At 39.8% G+C, this 25,179-nt stretch overlaps 1 protein-coding gene across 2 annotated transcripts in view; it reads right to left on the bottom strand.

Moving 5' to 3' along the window:
* Positions 1-745: 745 nt before the first annotated feature.
* FARSB (phenylalanyl-tRNA synthetase subunit beta) overlaps positions 746-25,179 on the bottom strand; it is a 66,062-nt gene continuing 41,628 nt past the window's right edge. For both annotated transcript variants that reach the window (XM_029225354.1, XM_029225355.1), the window contains 2 exons: positions 21,532-21,687; positions 746-2,507 (listed from right to left, as the gene is read on the bottom strand). In XM_029225354.1, the coding sequence (XP_029081187.1) occupies positions 2,356-2,507; positions 21,532-21,687 (308 nt within the window). In that variant the 3' untranslated portion in view covers positions 746-2,355. The remainder of the gene's footprint in view (positions 2,508-21,531; positions 21,688-25,179) is intronic.

The following is a 25,179-nucleotide window of genomic DNA, read 5'->3' as shown; positions in this document are numbered from 1 at the left end:
AGTTCAAATGCCTCACGGGGGTGAGTGTAAGACGATCTGGCTATGGAGCCTCCACTCATAAGCCGAAGATTCGTTTCTTCTTCTCATGTACCCGATATTGTTATTCTTCCTGCTGTCTCCTGCTTCAGAGGGCAGAAACCTCCACATGATGGATGGAGTTGATCTTACCCCTTTCATGCTGGGATATACAGTTAGGTATCACTGGGTTTTTCATTACAAGTTGTTTCTGACCATCCAAAAATTATGCAGGTGGCTGGCTGCTAACAGAACTAATGGCTCCACCCACTTCAACAATGGCTATCACATGACTCACAAACCCTGATTTCAATCATAGCGAACTTGAAACTGGGGAAGAATGTCTCACTAATGGTAGTGGACCAGTAAGCCATCATGCGCAGACATGCCGATTCTAAAATTCGTGCTCTTTTACCCTTTGTGTGCATCTGCTGGTGTTCGTATTAAAATACAACATGTTGCATTAATTTTTCTCTCCCAGCTTTACTGAGGTGTAACCTACATTTTAACTGCCTCCTTAATTAAGGTATAGATACTTCCATCACCCCAAAGAGTTTCCTCTTAACTCCCTGCAATTTCCCTTCCACAGGCTCCAGCCAATCAATCAATCTGCCTTTGACTTTTCTAGAACTTCATATAAATGGAATCACTTGTAGTCTTGTGTCTGGCTTCTTTGACTTAGTGTAGTGTTTTGAGATTCATTCACGTTGTTCTGAGTATCAGTCGTTTGTTTTTTTTTTTTTTTTGGCTGAGAAGCATTCCATAGTATAGATATACTATAATTTGTTTATCCATTCATCCGTTTGAATAACACTGCTGTGAACATTTGCATAAAAATCTTTGTATGGCCATATGAGTAGAGTAAACCTAGGAGTAGAATGGCTAGATGGCAGATGTATGTTTCATGACTTAACATATTGCAAAACTATTTTCCAAAGTGGCCGTTATCCCTTTACATTCCCACCAGCCACACATGAAAGTTCCAGTCTCGCCAACACTTGGCATAGTCAGTCTTTTTAATTTTAGCCAGCTTAATTCGTATTTATTTTTTTCTTTGCATTTCCCTGATGACTAATGATGTTGAGCATCTTTTCATGTGCTTATTTCATTTATCTTCTTTTGGGAAATGTCTGTTCACATCTTTTGTCAAATGTCCGTTTTTTAAAAACTGGGTTGTCTTAAGTTATAAGGAATCTTTATGAATGCTGGACACAAACTTTTTGACGAGCATTATTTTTAATGGGCGTATCTCACTTCAATACTGAAATGTAAGGATCAGCTTACAATGGGATTGGGAAGGAGGAGATGGCAGTCTGTACGTTCACAAATCTTGCTAAGCTGGACACTGCTGCCCTGATTCAAGGTAGTAATATAGTCTTAGTATTAGGTGCAGCAAAAGCTCCATAAACAAAATTCTTGTCTATCCTTATTAGCTATTTCTACAGGGGCTTACGTTGAAGTTGCTTTACAGTTTATTGTGTTTCATATCGTCTCAACAGTAACTGAGAACTTTTCTCAAACGTTACACCCAGCTTTTTTCAATACATGGTACCTACTGGAGGATTCTAGATCAAAGTATTAAAGTAAATTAGGAGGTTAAGACAAGGCAGACTGGCAGAAGCTTAGCTTCAGAGAAGGAGAGACCTAATACCTCCGTATAAAATAAGACAGAAACTAGTAGCTCTATTAATTATTTAAAGCCATGATTTTACAACACTGACAACAATAAAATGTATGGCCTAGGACAAAAATAAGTTCTGCATTGTTTCCTAATGTTCATAGTGCACTGGTACCAGTGTGTCCCTTTTAACTCTTCCAGCAAGTAGCCAATACCAATGCACCCTCAAATATTTTGAATATATGTGCATTTTTCTTTCACTTTAAGATGACCTCAAAGGCTGTAACTATTACACCATCACTAATTCTTAAAGGTCTTCTAAAAATGCTGTTATTGTTTCCCAGTGATGAACATGCATCAAACATAGAAAATAAGAACTAAAAATTCTTAGTTAAATCTCGCACGTGTGCTCTAATCAGCTATCTCATTTCATCAGGGAAAAGAACAGGATTCTGTCCTGCAGACGTGATGGTGAGAGGCTCTGATGTGTGGAGAGCTTCTCTTTTTCTCAGAACAGCTCCTGGCCCCCCACTGGGCTCTCATGTACAAGCTGGCCTGATGCGGGGATGGCAGTACCACCCACGGAGCCAGACACTGCTTCCTACTTTATTCAACATTAATGCACAAGCACAAGAGGACTGACTTACTGTGGGGACAACTAAAGGGCACCTAGGAGGAGAGGGGGACCCTCGGGGCGAGAACCACACAACAGAGACCCATCTTCACAAAAACGGCTCAATGTTGATTTCCACGCAGGAGCAGGGCATGGTCAGCTCGAATTTGGTGATAACATCAGGGTGAAGGACCCCCAGCTTCCCGATGCTCTGACCCCGGGCAAAGATCTCAGCACATCGCCCGGGGAAGAAGGCAGGGCCTGAAAAACAGGGAGAGAAAAATCAACGTTTCTCCTGGAAAAAAATGTCAATAGACATTTAACATTGAAAGCTCACTAGTCTACTCTGAAAAATAACTATTCTTCTTTAAACCACTGGCCATGAAATAAGAGTGCTCCCTCACACTTTCTGGTCTTAAAAAGAAGCATTTGAGACAGCTAGTGGGAAGCAGCCGCATAGCACAGGGAGATAGGGAGATCAGCTCGGTGCTTGTGACCACCTAGAGGGGTGAGATAAGGAGGGTGGGAGGGAGGGAGATGCAAGAGGGAAGAGATATGGGGCTATATGTATATGTATAGCTGATTCACTTTGTTATAAAGCAAGAAACTAACACACCATTGTAAAGCAATTATACTCCAATCAAGATGTTAAAAAGAAGCAGCATTTTATAAGGAAAGAAAAGGTTAGGGGCAAATATGAAAATCAGGCCCTGTGTTTTTTATCACAGCAGTCCAGGAAGGATGAAGAAAAGGAGGCTGAAGGAGCAGAGGTGGGAGAAGACTTGGGAAGTATGTAGACGTGGAACTGCTCTACAGAGGACAAAGGGAAAAATGAAATGTAAAACCAACGACTTTGCCTGGGAAGAACCTGTTCTGAAACAGGTTTTTCCATAGTAATACTTGCTGGATTAAAAGCCTACACTGAATTCATGTACTATTCAAAACATCACTCTTTTCTACCTCATTCCATAGAGAAACGCGAGCTGCCCTGTCATCGGCAGGCGTAGGCCTTGTACCAGAATGTGACCCACATTCCTGTGGGAAAGAGAGCTTCCTAAGCAGTTCTGGCACATCTACTGTAAACCCGCAGCAGAGGCTAGCCCCAGAGCAAGGCTGGGTTGGCCTCTGATTTACTCAAGACAGGCAGAAGGTTCCCTTGCCATCTATCTGGGTGCCAAGGCATGGATATGGCTTACTAACCCAGAAACAGTTCTTGAGGTTTAAACAGCTAAAAACAAGCGAGCAGACAAACGTACGGGCCCACTGCATAGTCACTAAGTTACCAGTGCCACAGGGATGCATCAACGCTGCATACTCTACTGAGGTTAAAACCAATGCTGACTCATTTCTCTCATCACCAACTTGTAAAGGGATTAGGTCCACAGCTCCTGACTGATTCGACCAAAACATCCACTGGCATGAACTATAAAATGCTGAGCCACAAGGCTCCAGCCCGCCGTTTCAGAGTGAGTGCATTATTTATGAAAGAGTAAACTTCTGAGTCTCTACTAACGGTTCCAAGGTCAGCATAAGGAAGAAACACAGAACTGGTGGGGTGTGTGTGTGTGGGTGCTACCATTAAGTCAGCACCAGTCACACCACAGAGACACAGGACGACTATACAGAAGGATGTTTTCCTGAAAAATATTTTTACCTGTCATTCTTAAGTAACCCCAAAGCAACCTGGTTGAATTATAAGGTGGCCTTGTTTCTCACATGCCCCCAAACTAAATAATTCTGCTTCACTGTTAAAGCAAAAATTTCAATGAACTGCATTTGAAGCTCATAATTGTTGGCTACGTGCATTAATCCACACTTGGAGAGAGGGATCAAATAATACAGAAACCATACTGCATCGATAATGTACAGCCTAAGAGAGAGACAAATATTGCTAAATCTGACAAAGATGGCATGTTTTAATTCTGTCAAAATAAAAAACCTAACTTAAAAGATAAAACCAGGCCAAAAATAAAACACATAAGTTGTACTCCCTGGCGGTCCAGTGGTTAAGACTCCATGCTCCCAGTGCAGGGGACATGGGTTCAATGCCTGGTCGGGGAACTAAGATCCTGCATGCCATACAGTGTGCCCCCCCCCCTCTCCCACCAAATAAATATTCACATGACATGTCTGTAAAAGTGCTGGTGGTAAGTGGTATAACCAAGAATCAGAGCTGAAAGGCCTGCCCCAAAGTCATTTATTCCATCACCCCTGGCACCCCTTATACAGAATTACATCTGAATTAAACTACACTATCTGAAAAAGATACCAGATTATTTTTAAAGGCCATTCAGAGAGGAAGTTTTCGAGAACTTCCCTGATAACCTTGCTATGTTTAAGAATCCTCACTGTACCCAAATCCTTCCTTTTTATCTATCTTCAAATTCCAATGTGATTGGATTCATTTCAACTGAAGCATAAAACCAAACTATTTTAGAATCTAAGCCAGATGTGCTAGCTCTGACAGTGTTAGCAAAATAAAGCCTAAGAGATAAGAACTTAGAATTTTTACGTCATAAAGCAACTTTTTGAATCAGAGCTTTTTAAGCAAAATTCAGTCACGTTCTTCTTCAGCTGGCAAGCATGATAAGCCAGCTGGACCTGTCTCTCTCCAGAAGTTTGCACCAAACTGCTGAAGCTCACTAGCCAGCTAAATACTTGGTCAAACAAAAGAATATTCATATCATTAAATAGAATTTTCCCCCCTTCCAAAGAAAAGCAAAAAACTGAAATTCATATTATGCATTACTTAAAACATATCCAGGTGTGGGAACATTCTAAATGACACATATCAAAAGCTCTCAGCCCAGCATGGACCCGTCCCAGTCGCTACAGCACCCTAAACTATCCCCGGTCAGAGGCCCTCCCCACAGAGGAGCTGCTTCGCAGTGAAGCAGGCACCAAAGGGGTCCTCTGCCCTCTCATCCAATGCTAATGCTCCCCCCTTCCTATCCACATGTGAAAATTAAGCCCAATAATGCGATTTCTGTATAAACTCCACTTTGCCGAAAACTGCACATTTTAACCTGTGATGACAATTTTAACTTTCTTGCCATTTTTCATTTCTACAAGGTCTTAAGATTTGCTGATTGATGCCTCTGTTGAGTTACAGCAAGGCTAAGGGTCTCCTCTTCAGACAAACTGATAGGCACACAGAAGTGCCTTCAAGTTTGTAAGGGGTACAGAGAGAAACTGTACCACTTGACTGATGTATGTGAACTAGAAATACTGAAAGACAATTTTAAGTTACTAGAACATAAGCATTTCTCAGTGCTTTTAAAAAATCTTTATGGTTCAAACCAAACTTTGCAGACAGAAGTGAATGGCTTCAAAGAAGGGCAGATGAAAAAGAGAATTGCTTCACTAACAAAAAAAAGGGAACACACCCCACTAAGGCAGCAATTAGGCCCGAGTTCAAAGATGAGAGCATCTCCTCCATCAGCAGGAGGGGAGCTCAGCGGATCAATGTGATCACAATGCTCTAGTTAGGACCAAGGCAACTTAAATCAGAGTCTTTCCAGAAGTAAAAGAAGTCACATCTGAATGGAACCTAAATATGGGTCTAGGCTTAGGAAAAATCAGACCTGGATGGTAGCCAGAGGCTACTTTGATCTCATTAGCAAACAAAAATATTTCTGGAGAAGAGCAGCCTGCTGTGTCCAGAGTCATAAAGCTGCCAATTCAAGGGAAATCATGTTGCCTTGTGAATGGGAATTCTGAAATTCAAATTCTACAAAGTACCTTCTTTTTCTTTTTATCACCCATTTAGGCCCAAACAGAGTTCTGGTTTACTGTTGTACCAAGGTACATAAATACTACAATTTTCAACCTGTGCCCAAAACACTCTCCAGCAAAAAGCCTCTCGGCCCACTTTTCTACCTAGTTCCTTATACCGTTTAAACCCTCAGCTTTGCTGGTATCCATCACAGCAAAATGGCTTCGAACGGAAAACAGACTTGGGAAAAATAGTGTCCTCTGTTGAAGCACATGTGGAAACCCAGATAAAAGAAACATCAGTTAAGCACAAACAAGAATTTAATTTCCACAACTTAGTGGGGTGTAAGTAAGTCCCTTAATTAAAGCTTTTGTAGCATCTCCTCAAGGTCTATAATTGTCTCTCTGTGCTCAAACGGCAGGACCACTTTGAGGACCTTGGGGGCAATTCTTGGGCCAGTAATCAGCACAGCACCCAGTCTTCAGCACATTTTCTGGCTAATTGACCTTCAAAGAGTTTGTGAGCTCCCTCTCTTGCTCGTTGCCAAACACCTTTCACAGTTTCTTTTTGCCCCCGTCTTTCTTTTGGCGTAATATTATAGGCCCAAAGTTTGGATAAGCTTTACACATAGAGTTATTCCTATAATTTTGTGAAGCATCGGAAGTAGAAGCTTAAGGCGGTAACTGAGCAGACCCTTAATCTGAAAGCTCCGTGGTGTTATCAAGCATGAGGCTTAATTCCTTAATCTTTAAAACCCCTGCCATTGGCTGTTTTCAACTAATTCATCTGGTATTTTATATAATCCATCTCTAAAAATCATCCACTCATACAATTTTACTTTTCCCTTTCTTCACATTACTAACACATACTTTGGGGTTCAAATCCACATACTGTAACTGCCATCAATCTGGTACTTTATCAAATTTTCCATAATAAAAAGAACAAAATTAAAAGGAGGGTGGGGAACACTGGAAAAGGAATGTCAGTGTATCCCATACACCACAGCCGATAACAGAAGCTATCATCATGAGCTTTAATAAAAATAACCACACATAAGTCCCCAAATTCAGGGACGAAACACAAAATGCAGAATTATATAAATATAGTAAGCCACTGGGCCAACAGAATGTGTTTTAAATCTGTTCTAAATAACTGGTGATGTATTATGGGGTGGGAGGAAGGAATAATCACTTAATAGGCTGACTCTAGGGCTGGCATCTACCCAAACCCTATCCTTTCCTCCCCCGAGGCCCTAATTCTAATACAATTAGATACATATAAAATTATCCATTCCACCGTCCAGTAACCCATCCTAGGAAATCACACAAAGGGAAAAAAATAAAATAAAACCCAGTGTTCCATTCTGGAGTGAAACTGACAGAGTAGGTGACCGGCCAAGAGTAGAATGGGGCTGCAATTATAATTTCCCACGCAGGACTTTCTTCTGGTCTCCTACCACTTTCTGAAAATGTAGTAACCATAACTAACTATGCCACCAGCACATCAACCTCACTTTCCTTTTCTAAATAATGTTAAAGGAAAAAACAAAACAAAACAAAATATAAGGCTTAAAAAAAACCCCCAAAAAACCCGACCACACACTTATAACATGTGAGCGGGGTATCATTCTTAAGGGTGGTTGTTCTCTAAGTTTTAGAACCAGGAGTTTTGGAGTGCCTCAGTGGAATGAGGGAGCACCCAGGGCGGAAAAGGCACAATGTAGATAAGACACGAACTTATAAAAAGAAAAGGTTTAGGAATATGAGGAGGAAAAATTGGCATAACTACCACGATATAAACACACACAGTTTTTTCAGATCTTAGTACACTCCGGGTTGGAAGAGAAGTTCTCTGCAAAGACCATTTAATTTGTAAATGGAGACTGAATAATTTCCAACTGGTAATATAAAACACCCATTTTCCCCCAGATATATACAAGTCTTCACCTTATATCTGAAGTGAAATATTTATGGTACCTAAAGTCTTTAAAGAGAGGGGACCTAATCCCTTGAGTTTAATGGCTATCTTTCATCCCTTTCTGAAGATCAAAAGAAAGAAAAACCCCTTACACAACTTTACAGTGCTAATCCCAACACACCTGCAGACTTCGTTAACCCTTAACGCGGAGGCAACTGGACGGGAGAGGAGCACTGGGCCCACCTACACCCACAACACGGACGCAGAGCGGGAGCCTGCGCTCACAGGAGGAAGCCCTTAGGATCTAGTTTAAAGTCTGATCTTAACCATCTGTCTCTCATACACACGTACTCATATTTCATAACCTGAAGAGGGTCAAGAATGTTAGGAGAGGGGCTTCCCTGGTGGCGCAGTGGCTAAGAATCCGCCTGCCAATGCAGGGGACACGGGTTCGAGCCCTGGTCCGGGAAGATCCCACATGCCGCGGAACAACTAAGCCCGTGCGCCACAACTACTGAGCCTGTGCTCTAGAGCCCGCGAGCCACAACTACTGAGCCCGCGCTCCTAGAGTCGGTGCTCCGCAACAAGAGAAGCCACCGCAATGAGAAGCCTGCGCACCACAATGAAGAGCAGCCCCCGCTCGCCGCCATTAGAGAAAGCCCACGCAGCAACAAAGACCCAACACGGCCAAAAATAAAAACAAACAAATAAGTAAATAAATTTATTAAAAAGAAGCAATATAAGCCCTGAAAATTTATATTAAAAAAAAAAGTTAGGAGAACTTAAACGTGATACATCTAGTTGCAATTTTAAATCCGTCTCAATTTTAATTTGTGTAAAACCAAAGGATTTTTAACTCTAGGTTAACAAGTGCCCTGCCTAGTGGCTTGTTTTGAAAATTCCTATTCCAAAATAATGCCATCATATCCTACATTTATCTGGCATTTGAATCATTTCCTCCCAAATTTTCACATTTCTTAAATGTTCATAGGACATATACAGAATAACAACTCAAAAATAAAATGTATGGATCATCATCCTGCCTTCCTGGGTCAATAAAATGGGTCTTTCCCAGTCTTTCATCTGATAAAAACCTTTAAAGGACAATTTCTCCAACCAAATATGAGCAATGTATTATCAATACTTTCTCCACAGTTATAGTAAAATAATAAAACAACAACAATAGAGAGACTGTTCTAGGGCTAATTAAAGCAAAGAATGGAAATGTGGAGTGTTTGAGACTGCATCTGTAATTTCACAATTAGTTAACCTACTCAATTGAGACCTTTGGCCAGCACGGAATAAACATAACCTCAAACATGTCATTATCATAGATATGCTGTAGTTTCAGAATTAAACTTCAGCAGACAAGTAGGGAGTGTAGAAGAAAAAGAGAATAATGAGATTGTGAAAACAAAGTACGCTGCTTTCTACTCATCTCCTTCCATCCCCAGTAAAGAGAGTGACTTGGTCCCAGTGCAGCCCTGGCCAAGCCCCAAGGACAGGCAAGTTACAGATGGAAAAAGTGAAGCACAAGGAGATTAGGGGACTTGCCCGAGGCAAGCAATAGCATAGGCCAGAGAGTGAGCACCTCTGTGTGTGGCCCCAAGGCACAGAAGGCCTAGGGAATAGTGTTTTCAAACTTTTGGTCAAAAAAAAGACTGACAACCTCTAGCCTTAGGGCATAACCAAGTATGCTCTACAATATTGTTAACACACCATGATATAGACAAAACCTAGAGCTTTCCAGGGAAGACAGAACTACATTTTTAAAAAATCCCATATAACACAGGCATCCTTAAAGAATAAGTTCCAGATTCCTGAAACAAGACTGGAATAATTTAAACAGATAAATAAGCACCACAGTGACACCATCTAAAACGGCGAAGAAAAAGAGCTGCTACATTAGACCCTGCGGCAGAGACTGCTCCTGAACCATTTAAACTCCTGCAGAATCTTAAAACTAGAAATGACCCTGGCAGTGATTTTGTCCATGCCTTTATTTCTAATATGAGAAAATGGATACCAAAGAGGTTAAGAAAACCATACAGCCAGGTAACAGCAGAGCTGAGAACCCAGTTCCTGATTGAACCCCAGTCTGTGACTCTTTTATATAATGCTGATTTTCTGAAGGGCAGACCTACTATCTACCCAGAGGGTACTCTGGAGAGTGATCACCCATTCCAAAATGCTGTCCCAACTTCTTATATCTGCCTCTCCCAACAACCCTGTGGTACAGACAGGACAGACATTATCATTCCCATTTTACAGATGAAGAAACTGGCATAAAGGGATTAAGTCCTAAATCACATGGGCTAACACAACAGAAGGACCTGACCCAACACACAAGAGTTACGGTTACTATATCACAGTTGATCATGCCTCTTAGGGCTCAACAAAATGTATTCTTCCCTTTTTTTTTTTTTTTTTTTTGTGGTACGCAGGCCTCTCACCGCCGTGGCCTCTCCCGTTGCGGAGCACAGGCTCCGGACGTGCAGGCTCAGCGGCCATGGCTCACGGGCCCAGCCACTCTGCGGCATGTGGGATCCTCCCGGACCAGGGAACAAACCCGCGTCCCCTTCATCGGCAGGCGGACTCCCAACCACTACGCCACCAGGGAAGCCCCTCCCTATCATTTTAATTAGAGTCTGTACCATCTTAACATCTGCTTTTTCAACTTAGTTTATAATTCACGTTTATCATATGACATTATATTTATATGTAGTAGTCTGCCAAATTGTTCTTGAAGTATTTTATGTTGGAGTTGTTTCCAATTATCCACTGTTATAAATAGGGCTCCTGTAACATATATGTTACTTGTTGCTCTTTTTTGGTTTCTTCCTTTTGCCAAAGGTAGTACCACACAAGTAAAACAATGCCAATTACTGTATAGTTCAATTACATATCAAAATGTTAAGCAGTGGACTTCTAGCAATGGTAGTACCAACAAACCACAAACTTAATATAAGATTATACTGATCTTATTTTGTACAACACTGATTTTTAAAAAATTTTCCCTTGCATAGTACCAACTACTTACTACCTTTTTTTTCAGTTCCACTGGTGGGGGAAAAAAAAAAAAAAGCATCAAAGCAGCTCAGGAAAATAATTCCAAGAGGAGATCTTTGTTCAGAGAATGCAATTCACAAACAAGCTAGGGGCCTTTAGGGATTAAGAGAATAAGCAGAAACCCTTCTCTTCTGGAAGAAGAGTGTCAAAGCGTAGTGGCTGCGAAAACAACACTGATAAAATACTTAACAGCTACTGATGAATACTGGACACATCAAAACAGGTCTCACAGAACAGACAACAGGAAGTTCTGGAGACATTTAGAGCAAGGCATTTAATCTGATATTTCTGCTCAACTGTTTACTCTTTATGGGCTGGCTTCAACATCATTCAAAAGAAATAAAATTATTGTAACTACAGTCACACGGTTTATTGTTTAAAGAAAGGCAGGTAATTAATGTCTGCCTATTTGCTAACATACTGGGCCATGTTGCTGTTTCCCACGTTTCTTCTTTCACCTCTTCCAAACATGCTCTTTTCACATAAGGAAGTGTGTGTGTGTGGCTGTCAACTGGGTGTGGTTTCAGAAGATGGAGAGGTTTTTCTATTCCACTAAATTTGCCCCACCCTTTTTAAAGCTAATAACCTGACATTTTCATAAAGGGACCAAATTTTTCTCCTTTCACAATGAGAAAGAATGCCAAAAATTAAAGCATCTCTTAAGTTCACACTGATATGTATCAACTGAACTTCAAGTCAGATGCTTTCCTGAAAAGAAAATTTTTTTAAAAAGGGCAAAATGGGAACAATGAGAGTACAGGGTCCTGAAGAGGGAGGAGTGGAAGAAGGAACAACTAAGACGCAAGGCTGCAAGGATGCAAGTGTGGAGGGCTGGTGTCTGAAGGAGAGCTGCCGGCCTTGTATGTGGCCTATTTGGCCTAGAAGAACCCTCGGCAGGAAGACAACGTTCCTGACCCACGACCCACCAGGGCCAGCAGGTGCTCAGAGGTATTTCCAGGAGGGGGATGGGTTGCCCACGTCACCCAAGTGACTATTGGCATTTCTTTCTCAAGCAGGTGGAGATTAGGCCAAGCTATTGAACACTAATGTAAAGCAAAATAATCCATCAAGATCAAAACCACAACTGGGACCTCAGTGAAGTCCGATGGTCTGCCTATCATTTATGTAAAAGTAGCAGGAATGCTTTAAATGAATGTCAATCTGTGGGATTCCTGCAATGTTGTAATATACTGAAGACTGTCTCTCTAAAGGCAGCATAACGGGGAGGGAAGAGATGTGCTGGCAGATGAAAGAAACTCCAGAGAAGACAGATACCTAATGGTGTTCGATTAAGGTTCTGCCTCCCCACTGCCCCAAAGTCCACAGTAAAATATGCATTTCTAATCTTTAAACAAAGCAGACTGTGAATTAATATATTTTTAAAAATCAGTGCAAGCATTAGTTATTTAAGGCATCTACAAAGATGGATAAATAGGTAATAATGTAAATTCATTAGGAACCAAGATTTTCAATGTAAAGAAAAAGAGCTAACTATAAAGACAAACGTATTAAGTAAAAATCCTCTAATCCTGAATATAAATTGGAACTACCCATATGAACTCAAGGCTTTTTCTTTAAAAAAAAAAAAATTTTTTTTAAAAGGTTTTCCTCTGCGTACTAAAAAGTCCTAGAAACAATGACTCACTCAGTAGCAATGAGCAACCTTAGCACCTAGATTGTGATCTAAATTTGATTTCTCACTAAAAGGAACCAGGGCCACTTGGCAATATAGTTGATTCCAGGTCTGAGGCAGAAACTATATAAGATGAGCCCAGAAATATATTTCCTGTATTATCACCCACATCCAAAAAAGCATCACCATATACAACTATTTTCTCCCTTTCATTTTATTAAGAACTTCCCTACCAATAAAAGCTTCTCAAGCCTTAAAGTCTTCTCCTTCCCTTCCAGAATAATCCAGCCCTAAAGGGGCTGAGGAAGGAAGAAATCCTCTCACTCAAGTGTGGGCACTGGGTGTCAGAGCTAAAGGGGGCAGGGAGGGCATGCACAGGTGAGAGGGGAACAGCCCCGAGAGGGCAGTCAGGGCCTGAGAGTGAGTGATGGGCAGGGCAGACACACAGGGGACAAGATGGAGTTTAGTTACCAACAGGAGCAATGAGCAAGTAAGTGAATAAATTATGGATCATGGGAACCAGGTTTCTCACTGTTGGAGGAGTGAGGTACAAATACAGAAGGGGAGAAAACTGGAATGAACCCTAAGGTGTTGGACTGGAATGGAGGTATTGCTGTGGGCTTACGGTCTTTAAAATATGTATAGATATAGGAGTAAGTTAGTATATGTATGTGTCTGTGTGCAACTAGAACCCTACATCTGGACTTGTAGACACCATTCCCCACTAAAAGGAACCAGGATGGAGAAATGGGACAATGGAAAGATCAAGATAAGCCTTGAATATCTTCTTGTGCCCAAAGCAAGAGAGTGCTAATAATAATAAAGAATAATAGGAACATGTTAAAAGGATACAGAAGCCAGCTTGAAGGGACTCCCACTGGCCAAAGTGAAGACAACGTGAGAATCAGAATAATGGATGAAGATACACTGAATAAAACAGGAAATAATGAATCCATACTAAGATATATAAACAAATAGGAGGACTGATTAGGAACAGAACATTTACATAATTTCAAAGTTCCTCCCCACAAAATGTTTATTGATGATAATGGAGAAAGGAGTAACTTGACAGTAAAGAAGCCTAGCAGACACTAGTCTGATCAGGTGATTAAGTGAACATTATTCAGCTATAAGTGGAAATCGGGTGCCACTGATAGGATGCATTGAGAAGAGAGCGTTACTTCTGCAACATTCCTCCAAAGCTGCCTAACTTGAATCTAGAAAACCCCAAATTGAGGAACACACTACAAAATAACTGGCCTATAATCTCCAAAAGTGTTAGGGTCATGAAAGTCAAGGAGAGACTATTCTAGAATTTTCCAGAAGGAGGCTAATGAGACATGACAGCTAAATGCAATAAGTGATTCTTTGATATAAAGGGTAACTGATAAAACTCACCCAGGGTAAAAGGATTAGATGGGGTCAACATTAACGTGAATAATATCTTCCTGGTTTTGACGATTATATTTTGGTTATGTAGGACAATGTCCTTGTTTGTAAGAAATACACACTAATGTATTAAGGGGTACAGGTTGGCAATTTATTCTCAAACAGTTCAGGCAAGTTTTTTGTCCTGCACCTGTTTTAATAAGCTTGTAACTGTTTCAAAATTTTAAAGTTAATAAAATGGGGTTTACATTATAGGAGTTGCTTCCATCAATTCTCAAAAAAAAGGGGAGGGGGTAAAAATTATTGCCCTCGTCCTACACCTTTAAAGAAAAGGAAATACTAAATGTGAATACCTCAAGGGAAAAGCACATTTTTCAGACAGAAGCACTGATTTATCAACCCTACCTAGAAATGTATTCAATATGTGTACCTCTTTTTCTCTCCACCCATCCATACTTTTAATCCTTCTGGATTAAAGCTGAATTGAATGTTTAGAGGGTTAATATTTAGTGTACCAGAACACATCATTCTCTAGAAATTCAGAGGAGGGTGGTCGGTGCAGCGCACCAGTGTGCCAAAACCAGGGTGCTGCCAACGTGCAAAGCTGCTCCTCCCTGAGAAAAACCAAACTTACATATGTAAGATCAGAACTGAGTAGTGCATTCAGACAATAACACAAAGCTACAGTAAATAAAACAGCGTGGTGCTGGCACAAAAACAGACATATGGATCAATGGAACAGCACAGAGACCCCAGAAATAAACTCGCACACCTACAGTCAATTAATCTTTAATAAAGGAGGCAAGGGCTTCCCTGGTGGCACAGTGGTTGAAAGTCTGCCTGCTGATGCGGGGGATGCAGGTTCGTGCCCCGGTCCGGGAAGATCCCACATGCCGTGGAGCGGCTGGGCCCGTGAGCCGTGGCCGCTGAGCCTGCGTGTCCGGAGCCTGTGCGCGTCTGGAGCCTGTGCTCCGCAACGGGAGAGGCCACAACAGTGAGAGGCCCGCATACCACAAATAAATAAATAAATAAATAAAGAGATGAGTGCTACCATATATAAAATAGACAAACAACAAGGATTAACTGTATAGCATGGGGAACTATATTCAGTATCTTGTAATAAACTATAATGGAAAAGAATCGGGGGAAAAAAACCTGAGCAGTACAAATCACCCTAAAAATCCTCTCAACTTTCAGGATTTGGGTCCTTGAAACTGGAAATGAACTTCTTTTGCATCTCTTTTTATTTGAGCCATAGCCTTTTCTGTAGAATAGTGGAAGCCAACGTCTAGTTTGGAAGCAGGAAAAAAAGGGAGTACAAGGTGTTAAATAAAAATACCTTTCTCTCTCTCTCTCTTTTGCCCAGCACATACAGTTAAATTGAAACAACTCCTAAGTATGCATTAAGTCACAGCACGCATTCTCAAAGCGGAATGAAAACTGGTTCTTGGCTGGGGAGAGGGGGTATGAAAAAAATCTTATATTACAGTGGTTTGGAGCCCTCCAAAGATGAACCCTACTTAACAAAACTGTACTCCTTAGTGTTCAGTTCGTCTCACTGGGTTGTCTTGGGCTTCACAGGAGCAGCACTGAAATGGAAAACATAGCAAATGTATGCAAGATCAGTGCTCCACAACTATGGCGACAGATAGCTCTGATCCCGTGACTGGAAGACTTTGTATCAAGCGCTCAATTGCAAGGTCATGTTAAGAGTGACCTGCATGTGCCAGGAATCACCACTGGCTGCCTTGTGGACTCTGTTTATGTGTGCTCTTGAGAGCTTCCCTGCATAGTTCAGGCTTTGAGAACTAAATAGAAAGTTTCTAATTTAAAAAGTTATTATTCAACACATCATTAACTACATCAAGTGCTGGAAAGAAAAATCATCAGCAATATCTGACTACCAGCTAATTAAAAGTTATCTTCTCTTATCAAGGAAAAGTTAAATTCACTAAAAATGACTTTTTAAGAAATTAATTTTTCAATTGTTTTACTTTTGCTGGAAAAGTGGGTTTTGAATGGTTTTTAAAAATTTTTGGTTACAGTTATATATTTAAATTGCCAATTGGCATATATAATGATGCACTACAATTTATATAAGTATATAACATTAAAAGCTATGCAGGAGATACAAAGTTAAATGTTAGTAGTTTTTTGATTTAACTCTCTCTTTTTTTTTTCTGTCTGCACCACTAGGCTTGTAGGATCTCAGTTCCTCGACCAGGGACTGAACTTGGGCCACAGCAGTGAAAGTCTGGAATCCTAACCACTAGGCCACCAGAACTCCCTAATTTAACTCTTAACTTAAAAATGTTTACTTATTCTTAACCCTGAATTGAATTTTAAAAATAAGGTTTATACTTTTTATGTATAAAGCAAAGCTATACATATAGTACATAATAAATATGCAGTATACCAGTGGTATTAACATTTTATGGAGGGGCAATTAGGAAAAAAGTCTAAAACGTTCCTTAAGGGAGAGATAATAAAAAGAAGTTGAGGGGCTTCCCTGGTGGCGCAGGGGTTGAGAGTCCGCCTGCCGATGCAGGGGACGCGGGTTCGTGCCCCGGTCCGGGAAGATCCCACATGCCGCGGAGCAGCTGGGCCCGTGAGCCATGGCCGCTGAGCCTGCGCGTCCGGAGCCTGTGCTCCGCAACGGAAGAGGCCACAACAGTGAGAGGCCCACGTACCGCAAAAAAAAAAAAGAAGTTGAGAAATATTGTGTTACAAGACCTATCAGATGGGAAAGTGAGCTAAGTCATTCAAGTGGGACGTGCTGTGGAACACACACTCCAACACTGAGTACTGAAACGTCAAGTGGGTACCAAGGCACATCAAAAGCACGAGGTGGTGAGCAAGAGTGGAGAGCACTTTGCCTCATACATATAAGAGAGAGTGAGGCAAGGAAATAAAACACACTCGAGAACAACACAGGGCTACGCGAATCATGATAGCTGCTGAGGCTTTAATGGGCACTGTGGCCCCATGTCATCCCGCTGTTTTGACGTGTGGTGATCACTGCACATGTGTTTAATATTGCTCTTAATAAAGCCTTCAAAGACGGTAACAAAAATTGTAGTATTTGAAAGCTTGCCTCAAACACTGAAAAAAACCAGAGAATCAGAGGATTAAGGACATTTTTTACAGAGTAATAAGGTCAGAAGCTTATTAACTTCCAAACTTTTTTTCTTTTCAATGTGGTGCCTTAACAGAGTCATGTCTTTGCTGATGGTAACTAAAAATGTGGAGACACTATACAGATCCCCCTTTTTTCCAGCCTAGACTTTTTGTGTAAATCAGACCATAAATGGCTCCTTTACTCCAGCAAGCTGTTCAATACATATTCTTCTCATATATTTCCAAGCTCATGTTACACTAAACACCAGTGTGAAGCCTGGGGAGACATCACAATTTCACCCGTACTTTTTAGCATCTGAAATCTTTCACAGGTGTCCTGAAAGAGGAAAAAGGTCATGACCTACAGGTCAAGTCAATGATCATTAGGTGATGCTGTAACAGAAGGTATCTAAGTAACCTCTGTGGGTACATATGGTGCAGGATTAAATGTGCCTATTACTTACAAGGTTATTTTTCATTTCACAAAATGAATTCTGAGCAGCATGAAAATTAGAATTGTCAAAACTAAAAGTACTAAAACTTCTGTTTTTCCATCAGGAATCTTGTCTCAGGTTAAACTGACATTTTCCATAGATTTGTGAATAAACAAAACTGAAATAGTAACAAATTCAAGGGGAAAAAATACACACTCAAGTCAGTGCAGCCAATCGCACACAAAGCCTACTACCTTCCCTAAGAAATTATTTTCGCCACTGATTTGCCCAGGAACCACATAACTGTTCTAAACACAAAAATGTTGCAAATTTTCCTTGCCCAGAAGTGGTTTTGAAAAGGATAAATGCATTTTAACATACATAATTTAGTTTGCAACAAACCACAAAAACAAAGGGAAAGAAGTCTGAAAAAAAGCGCATACATATGCTGTAATGATCCGATCAAATGCCACTAAAACATGATGAGTTGTTCCAAGTGCTCAAAACGCTCTACAGTCTGTTAAAAAGTTAAAGGTTCTTCTTTCTTTTTTCTACTCAACGACTGCCCTTATTCTATTAGCTGTTTGGCATTCTAGCTCACCCTGTGTTCTTAATTGCAAGGGTGTGAGACTCAGTGACCATGGCTTCTAATTGTGGCTGCAGTCACAGGACTTGGGAGTGCTTCTCAGAGATCCACAGGCTGCAGAGGGCTGCTGTCTGCGTGAGAAGCCAGGTTACATGCCAATGTCAACAGAACTCCCTGAGATCAATGTGATGATCAATGAGATGAGTTTCCAGGTTTCTCTCACAGTGGACAGGGCCAAGTTTCTCAAAAGGGAATCAAGTTCTGTTCCACTCTCTACCACCAAACAAAGCGGCACAAAAGGAAGTCAGTGGTGTTCATTAGAAAGGACAGAGAGAGATTAGGTATATCTGCCAATGAACTGACATTAGCAAGACTCTCTGGTGAACAGACTTAGCTCAATTATAATGGCAAAGCCACCACGGACTTTTAACTATTAAAAGGTAAACCATATGCCAGAGTAATAGAAGACAACTCAGTAATTAAGAATGGCAGGAAATGGTAGCTCTTAATCTGTTTCTTCTTGACTTTTTTGATACTCTGAAGACCTTTTCTTGAAGCAGAAAAAGCTTTATGCAAAATAACAAATAAAACATGCAAAATAACAATAAATCTGAGGAAACGATGTAGCTAAACACGCCCCAGCAACCAAATTCCTGTGTAGGGATTTACTTAGGAGATATATATATATATATATATATATATATTATATATCTATTAAATTTTAGATGAAGAACTTATACCAACTTTACTGCTGACTTATTTTGACAAGCCACTTCTTTAGGTCTTGGTTTCTTTAACCATTTAAAAAAAGGTAATCATATTTGTCATTATGTAATCAAAACAGGTAATTAAAATATAACATTACAATATTCTATTATGAGAGCCAAAGTAAATTCAAAAGTAAACACAAGATGGCCCCTGTCCTCATACAAAATCAAACACCAGTAACAATTTGGCCTAAAAAACTGAACATGAAGACCTACAACCACATCGTAAGTGGTTACAGTTTATGAATGTATTTTCTAATTTGAAAACACACACACACACCCACACACACCCCCACACACACACACAGACACACACACCCACACACACACTCCAAGCCAAAATGATAAGACATTTACATATTAGGGAAATTAAGTACTAAGTATTATATTGTTTTGGTGCTAAAATATAAAAGGATTAAAATTATAATATCATAGGTTTAGAATGATGAAAACAGAACTTAAAAAAAAGATCAACACATATGAGCTGTATCATAAAAGGTTCCGAGTGGCACAAAAGGTTCCAAGTGGAACTTTTCCAAATGCTGAATGCTGTAGCTTCTACCTTCATAAAGTTTCTTAAATCAGTCTTCTCCTCGGTATAGCCTTGGCCAACATTCAAAGTCAAGCCCTTATTCTCACTATAACACCTTTCAACCATTCTCTTCCCCTCTACTCTCCATGCCGCCCAACCTACATAATGCTGCCAGATTAATTCCTTCAAAGTACAGATCTAATCACATCACTCACTTAAGGGAAAAAAAAAAGCAGCAGCAGCTTCAATATTTTCCAGCTAATTAGCTACAACTCCTTATTCTAGCACTCAGGACTCTAAATGTAGTCCCAAGCTTCTTCCTCACCCTGTAGTCAAACCAAACTGCACTAGGCTATGTTTCCCATCATTTTTTGCCTTTGCTCTGGTGGTCTGCCTTGCTTCCCCTGTCTCCCACCTATTCCTTCGAAGGCCTATGTCACTTTCCAGAAACTCACTAACGCTTTCCCATATGCTCTTAAGAAACCACACCATCTCCCTCTTTGGAAACTTCAAGGCACTCGCCGTAGCAGCTTATTGTGAAAGCTGGTATGCAGTGGTCATTCCCCCTGTAGGTTCCTTGACAGCAGGATCTGTGTCCTACTTATTCTGTCTTCTTGAAGCCTGTCTCATGACAGGGGAACTTAGAGGCTTCTGAGAAATATGTCTAAGGAACTTACTGAGGCAGGAGAGTCATTATATTAAGACACTGGTTTATGGCTTCTAGAAACATCATTAATATAAAAGTTACATATAAAAGTATCATATCCACAACAAATTATGCTCCAATTTACCATTTCAGCTCTCTGCAACCTTTCAAGTAAGAAAAAAAATTATATCTCATATATATGACATAATCTGTTTCAGGAAACAGATTTTTATTCAGCTAATCTCTATATGAAGTAAAATTTCTGAGAAAAGACTCTGTATAGGAGGTTAAAAAAAATGTGTCACATCAGCTTTCAGGCTGCCATTAACTTGGATGACCAGATCTTAAAGCAGAAATTCTAGAATAGTCAACTGGTGAATGAGTAATGTAAAGCCACTATAAAGACAGGCAACTTGGTCTTGTGGAAAGAACAGTGGGAGGCAGGCGCCCTGGGGTCCCCATGTGTGACCCAGCCCAGCTCACTTGGCTTGCCTATCCTTGGCTTCTTCACTTGTCAAATCAGGGAAGTGGACTTGATGAACTCTAAGACCCAGTTCCAACACTCTAAAATTCTATAAGCATCACACATATCTTCACTGAATGATTACTAATGAGAGATGCGGTAGAAAATAACTCCCTGCAATATTTTAATCTTTCAATTTTATAAAAAAAAAGATAACTCCACAAATCTTCAACCTAAAAAGGCCATATATTTAGGGTTACTGCATTTTCAAAGAACTTTCCAAATTAAAAAAAAAAATTGAAACAATAATAAAAAACCATCTCTGAGGACTAAGAAAAATACAACTAGGGGAAAACAAAAATATGTCCCCCCAAACCTCACACCAGTATAAGTACTGCTAAATAACACTTTGAAAAAAGTGAATGTTCCAATAGAAATTTAAGATGCCAGATAAAGTTATAAAATTGTCAGGTAAACAGTGGAAATAAAGTGGTAAAATGTTTCTTTCAAGTTGTCTGTGGATCTCTTATCTAATACTGATTCAAGCTATAGGGATATGAAAAGCAAAAATTTCAGGATTCCTCAGACAACAAGAAACTAGCATTTTAGGAGTATATATACAATTTAGTTAGCCTAACTTCCAATGTCTCTCTTTTTTCCTCTTTTGCCTTAAAGGCTTCAGGCAGGAGGCTCTGAGCACAAGTCATGAGTTCTGGTTCTCTCAGCTTCCAGTTTGGATTGTGGGTTGACCATGACTTGATGGTGCCAGTAACTAGGGGTTACCAGCACTCAGCTGGAACAAAAGTATAATGTGTGGCACTACAAGAGCTCTGAAAAGCATCTTCTCAAAATACTGGAGGGAAAAAGGATATTTCTAGAAAATACTGACAATTAATTGATATGAAGCTCTATCTCCCACCTCCCCCCTAAATCAAAACCAAAAACACTTTATCACAAATAGGGCTTCGCCTCTTCATTATGGGATCATTGACTCTTGACTCAGCTGATCTGTCTCACCTTCTGATGCTTTGATCACATATCCTCCCTTCTTTTCGCCAGGAGGCACATCAAGTAGCTGCATGATTCTGTCCAGAAGCCCATGGATTATCTCAAACCCAGGATTCTTGTTGTAATAAACAGCACAGAGATGCCTGTAGTTTCTTGCACCTACATCTGAAAAAAAATAAAAGAACTGGTCACAAGGCTACACTGACCATCACTTAAGAAGCTGATTTACCCCAAAACATAAACTCAAGCAAAATCAACAAAAAAGGAAACCAATTAGGAAACATAGAACCAATCCAACTCAGAAAGACAAGATAAGATGGTTTTTCAACCATTAAATTCCCTGAGGTGTTTTTACTTGGGGGAGATGTGGAAAACCCTCAATGCTGGCCCAGGAACAGTAAGGCTTCATTGTGGTACGAATTGGTAAAGAATTTAGCAACATTTTTCAGAACCTTAAAATTTCATACTCTTTTATTTACAATACTATCCAAAAGAAATAATTCTAAATACAAGAATGGATTCATGTAGAAAGATATTACTTCTACACAAAGCGTTATTTCCAACAGTGAAAATTAGAAACAACCCAAATTGGGAAATGGCTACGTAAAGTACAGCACACTCACTCAGCCGAATATTAGGCAGCTAAAAGGCATCTTTATGAAGATTCATCATAATAGAGCTAGCTTACGATAGTAAATATAACAAAAAAGGAGGCCACAAAGTTCAAAACGAGTCAAAACTAAACTATATCATCTGAAGAATATACACAGGTTGGACAACTATGAAGCAAAGAAGCGAATGACTGTCACAAAAGTTAGGACAGTGATTGCTCTACGTAAAGGGAAGGTAGTTTTGATGGGGAAGGGTCTTAACTTGGATGGTTACACTAGTGTTTGCTTTATAATCTTTTTAAACTGTTTATGTCATATATACACATCACAATTAAAACAGGAAAAAAAAAGCAATTTATGAAGAATCACAGCTATGTAAATATAACCACAAGACAAAAAACTCCATGCACAGGAAAAAGAATGTAAAGAAATATACCTGAATGTTAATAGAGGTTCTGTTTGGGCAGGAATATTTTTTTTCCCATTTTTCCTTGATTAGTATATTTTTTCTACTTTGAAAATCAGGACAAACTTACACAATGTAATATTTTTTTAAAATAATTGCAATAATCCAAGTGAACTCTAATAGGTGACTAGATAAACTGGTTCACCCATACAATGGAATACTACCCAGCAATAAGGGAGACTTGATAACTCAGAGGACTCTCAAGGACATGAAGCTGGATGAAAGAAGCCAGTCTTAAAAGGCAATATAAGTGGACAATATAAGTCCATTTATATGACATTCTGGAAAAAGCAAAAGTATACCAACAGAGAACAAGATAGCGGTCGTCTGGGGTTAGATGTGGGGGAAAAAATGTGACAACGTGGGACATGTGGGTTTTGGGGGTAACAGAACTGTTCTGTATCCGCAGTGATGGTTACAAAAATTTAAAACTCATTTTTTTTTAAACATCCTTATTGGAGTATAATTGCTTTACAATGTTGTTAGTTCCTGCTGTATAACAAAGTGAATCAGCTATACATATACATATATCCCCATATCCCCTCCCTCTTGTGTCTCCCTCCCACCACCCTCCCTATCCCACCCCTCTAGGTGGTCACAAAGCACCGAGCTGATCTCCCTGTGCTATGCGGCTGCTTCCCACTAGCTATCTATTTTACATTTGGGAGTGCATATGTGTCCATGCCACTCTCTCACTTCGTCCCAGCTTACCCTTCCCCCTCCCTGGGTCCTCAAGTCCATTCTCTACATCTGCATCTTTATTCCTGTCCTGCCCGTAGGTTAGTCAGAACCATTTTTTTTTTTTGAGATTCCATACATATGTGTCAGCATACAGTATTTGTTTTTTTCTTTCTGACTTACTTCACTCTGTATGACAGACTCTAAGTCCATCCACCTCACTACAAATAACTCAATTTCGTTCCTTTTTATGGCTGAGTAATATTCCATCGTATATATGTGCCACATCTTCTTTAACCATTCATCTGTCGATGGACACTTAGGTTGCTTCCATGTCCTGGCTATTGTAAACAGTGCTGCAATGAACATTGTGGTACGTGACTCTCAGGGTATATGCCCAGTAGTGGGACTGCTGGGTCTTACAGTAGTTCTATTTTTAGCAAAACTCATTTTTAAAGAAAGATATGCATAGCATATAAAGACAGACTCAAATTCAGTGGAGATCATTTAACTTTTTAACAGGTAGATACACTTGTGGCCCTTTAATAAATTCTGGAGAAGACCACTGCTCTACACAAACAATGAATGAATGTTGGCTTCGTTTTGCCTTTCAAATCAGGAAAAGAGAAAGAACAAACTAATGTCTATCTGGGAGAACAAACTGAAAATAAAAAGCTGCTTCATATTAGCATGTATTGAGCAAAAGTTCTTCCATAGACTTATTCCCATACTATAATTTGCACAAAATATAGAATGCCTTTTGCCTTCCAAATAAACAAATGAGTATTTTAAAACACTGTACTTTACTGCTAGTAATATAAAAGTTAGCCAATAAATGGGGTAAAAGGAAAGGGAAACTTAGTATCCAGAACTTAGTATCTTTCTATCAACCTATCTGTCATCTTAATTCTCAAGATACTCATGTAAGCTAGGTTTTATTGTATCTATAAAGTGGATAGGGAAAATAAGACGGGGAAACAAAAGTTCAGAAAGGTTTTGCCCAAAGTCAAGCTAACTGCCTGGAGAGAACTGTGATTAATTACACAGCTAGTAAGTTACAAAACCAGGATTTGACCAGGACTGTCTAACTCTAAAATCCATGCCCTCTCTACTATACAGTAGAAATCTCTAACTCTCTAAAGGATTTAGATGAGATCTCTAAATCTCTAAAGGATTTAGATGAAAATAAACAATATAAGGGCAAGCTTATGTATGAATATATTCTTAGTATAGTCAAAGATGTGCATTCTTGAAATGTTTTTGATATGATACACAGATGTTTTCATTTTCAAAAGTTTTCATATTTAAGAATTGTAGTCAAGCAACTGAAATAAATTATTTTTAGAAGTCAGTTAACTAAAGTTTCTAGCCATCAACAGTACTGTAACTCATGGGAAGTACATTCTGAGTTAAACTTTGGACTGAACATACATAGAGAAATAACTGTTCTTGCCATGTAACATTTCTTAGCACCCACTATGTTCAAAGCACTCCACTAGAGGTCAAAGCCAGCATACAGCCTGCACAGACTAAACCCTCAACAATTATTTTCTGAATAAATGAATAAAGCCTGGAAAGGAAGCTAAGCATACACAAAAAAATCATTAAACAAGGCCAGGACAAGACAGTGGCCACATTCTAAGTCAGCACAAGAGCCAGCTGGTGTCAGAAAGTGAGTACTGTGCCACTGTCACTCTCCATCATTTCCATGTGCAAGAATAAAGTAATCTGGTACCTAAAAGCTATGATCGTAGGTGTCGGAATAAAGATTAATATTAAAACCAGGCAGGCATCAAACATCACTAAATCAACCACATGCATTAACTAAAATGAGGGGCCTGATTGCTCTGTAGGAACACACACACACACACACACACACACACACACACACACACACACACA

This window comes from Monodon monoceros, unplaced genomic scaffold (genome assembly GCF_005190385.1).
Source record: "Monodon monoceros isolate NGI ecotype Baffin Bay Population unplaced genomic scaffold, NGI_Narwhal_1 Super_Scaffold_16, whole genome shotgun sequence".
Lineage (NCBI taxonomy): Eukaryota > Metazoa > Chordata > Mammalia > Artiodactyla > Monodontidae > Monodon > Monodon monoceros.
Note: the sequence above shows the minus strand (reverse complement) of the source record. Positions and strands in the feature narration are given on the sequence as shown.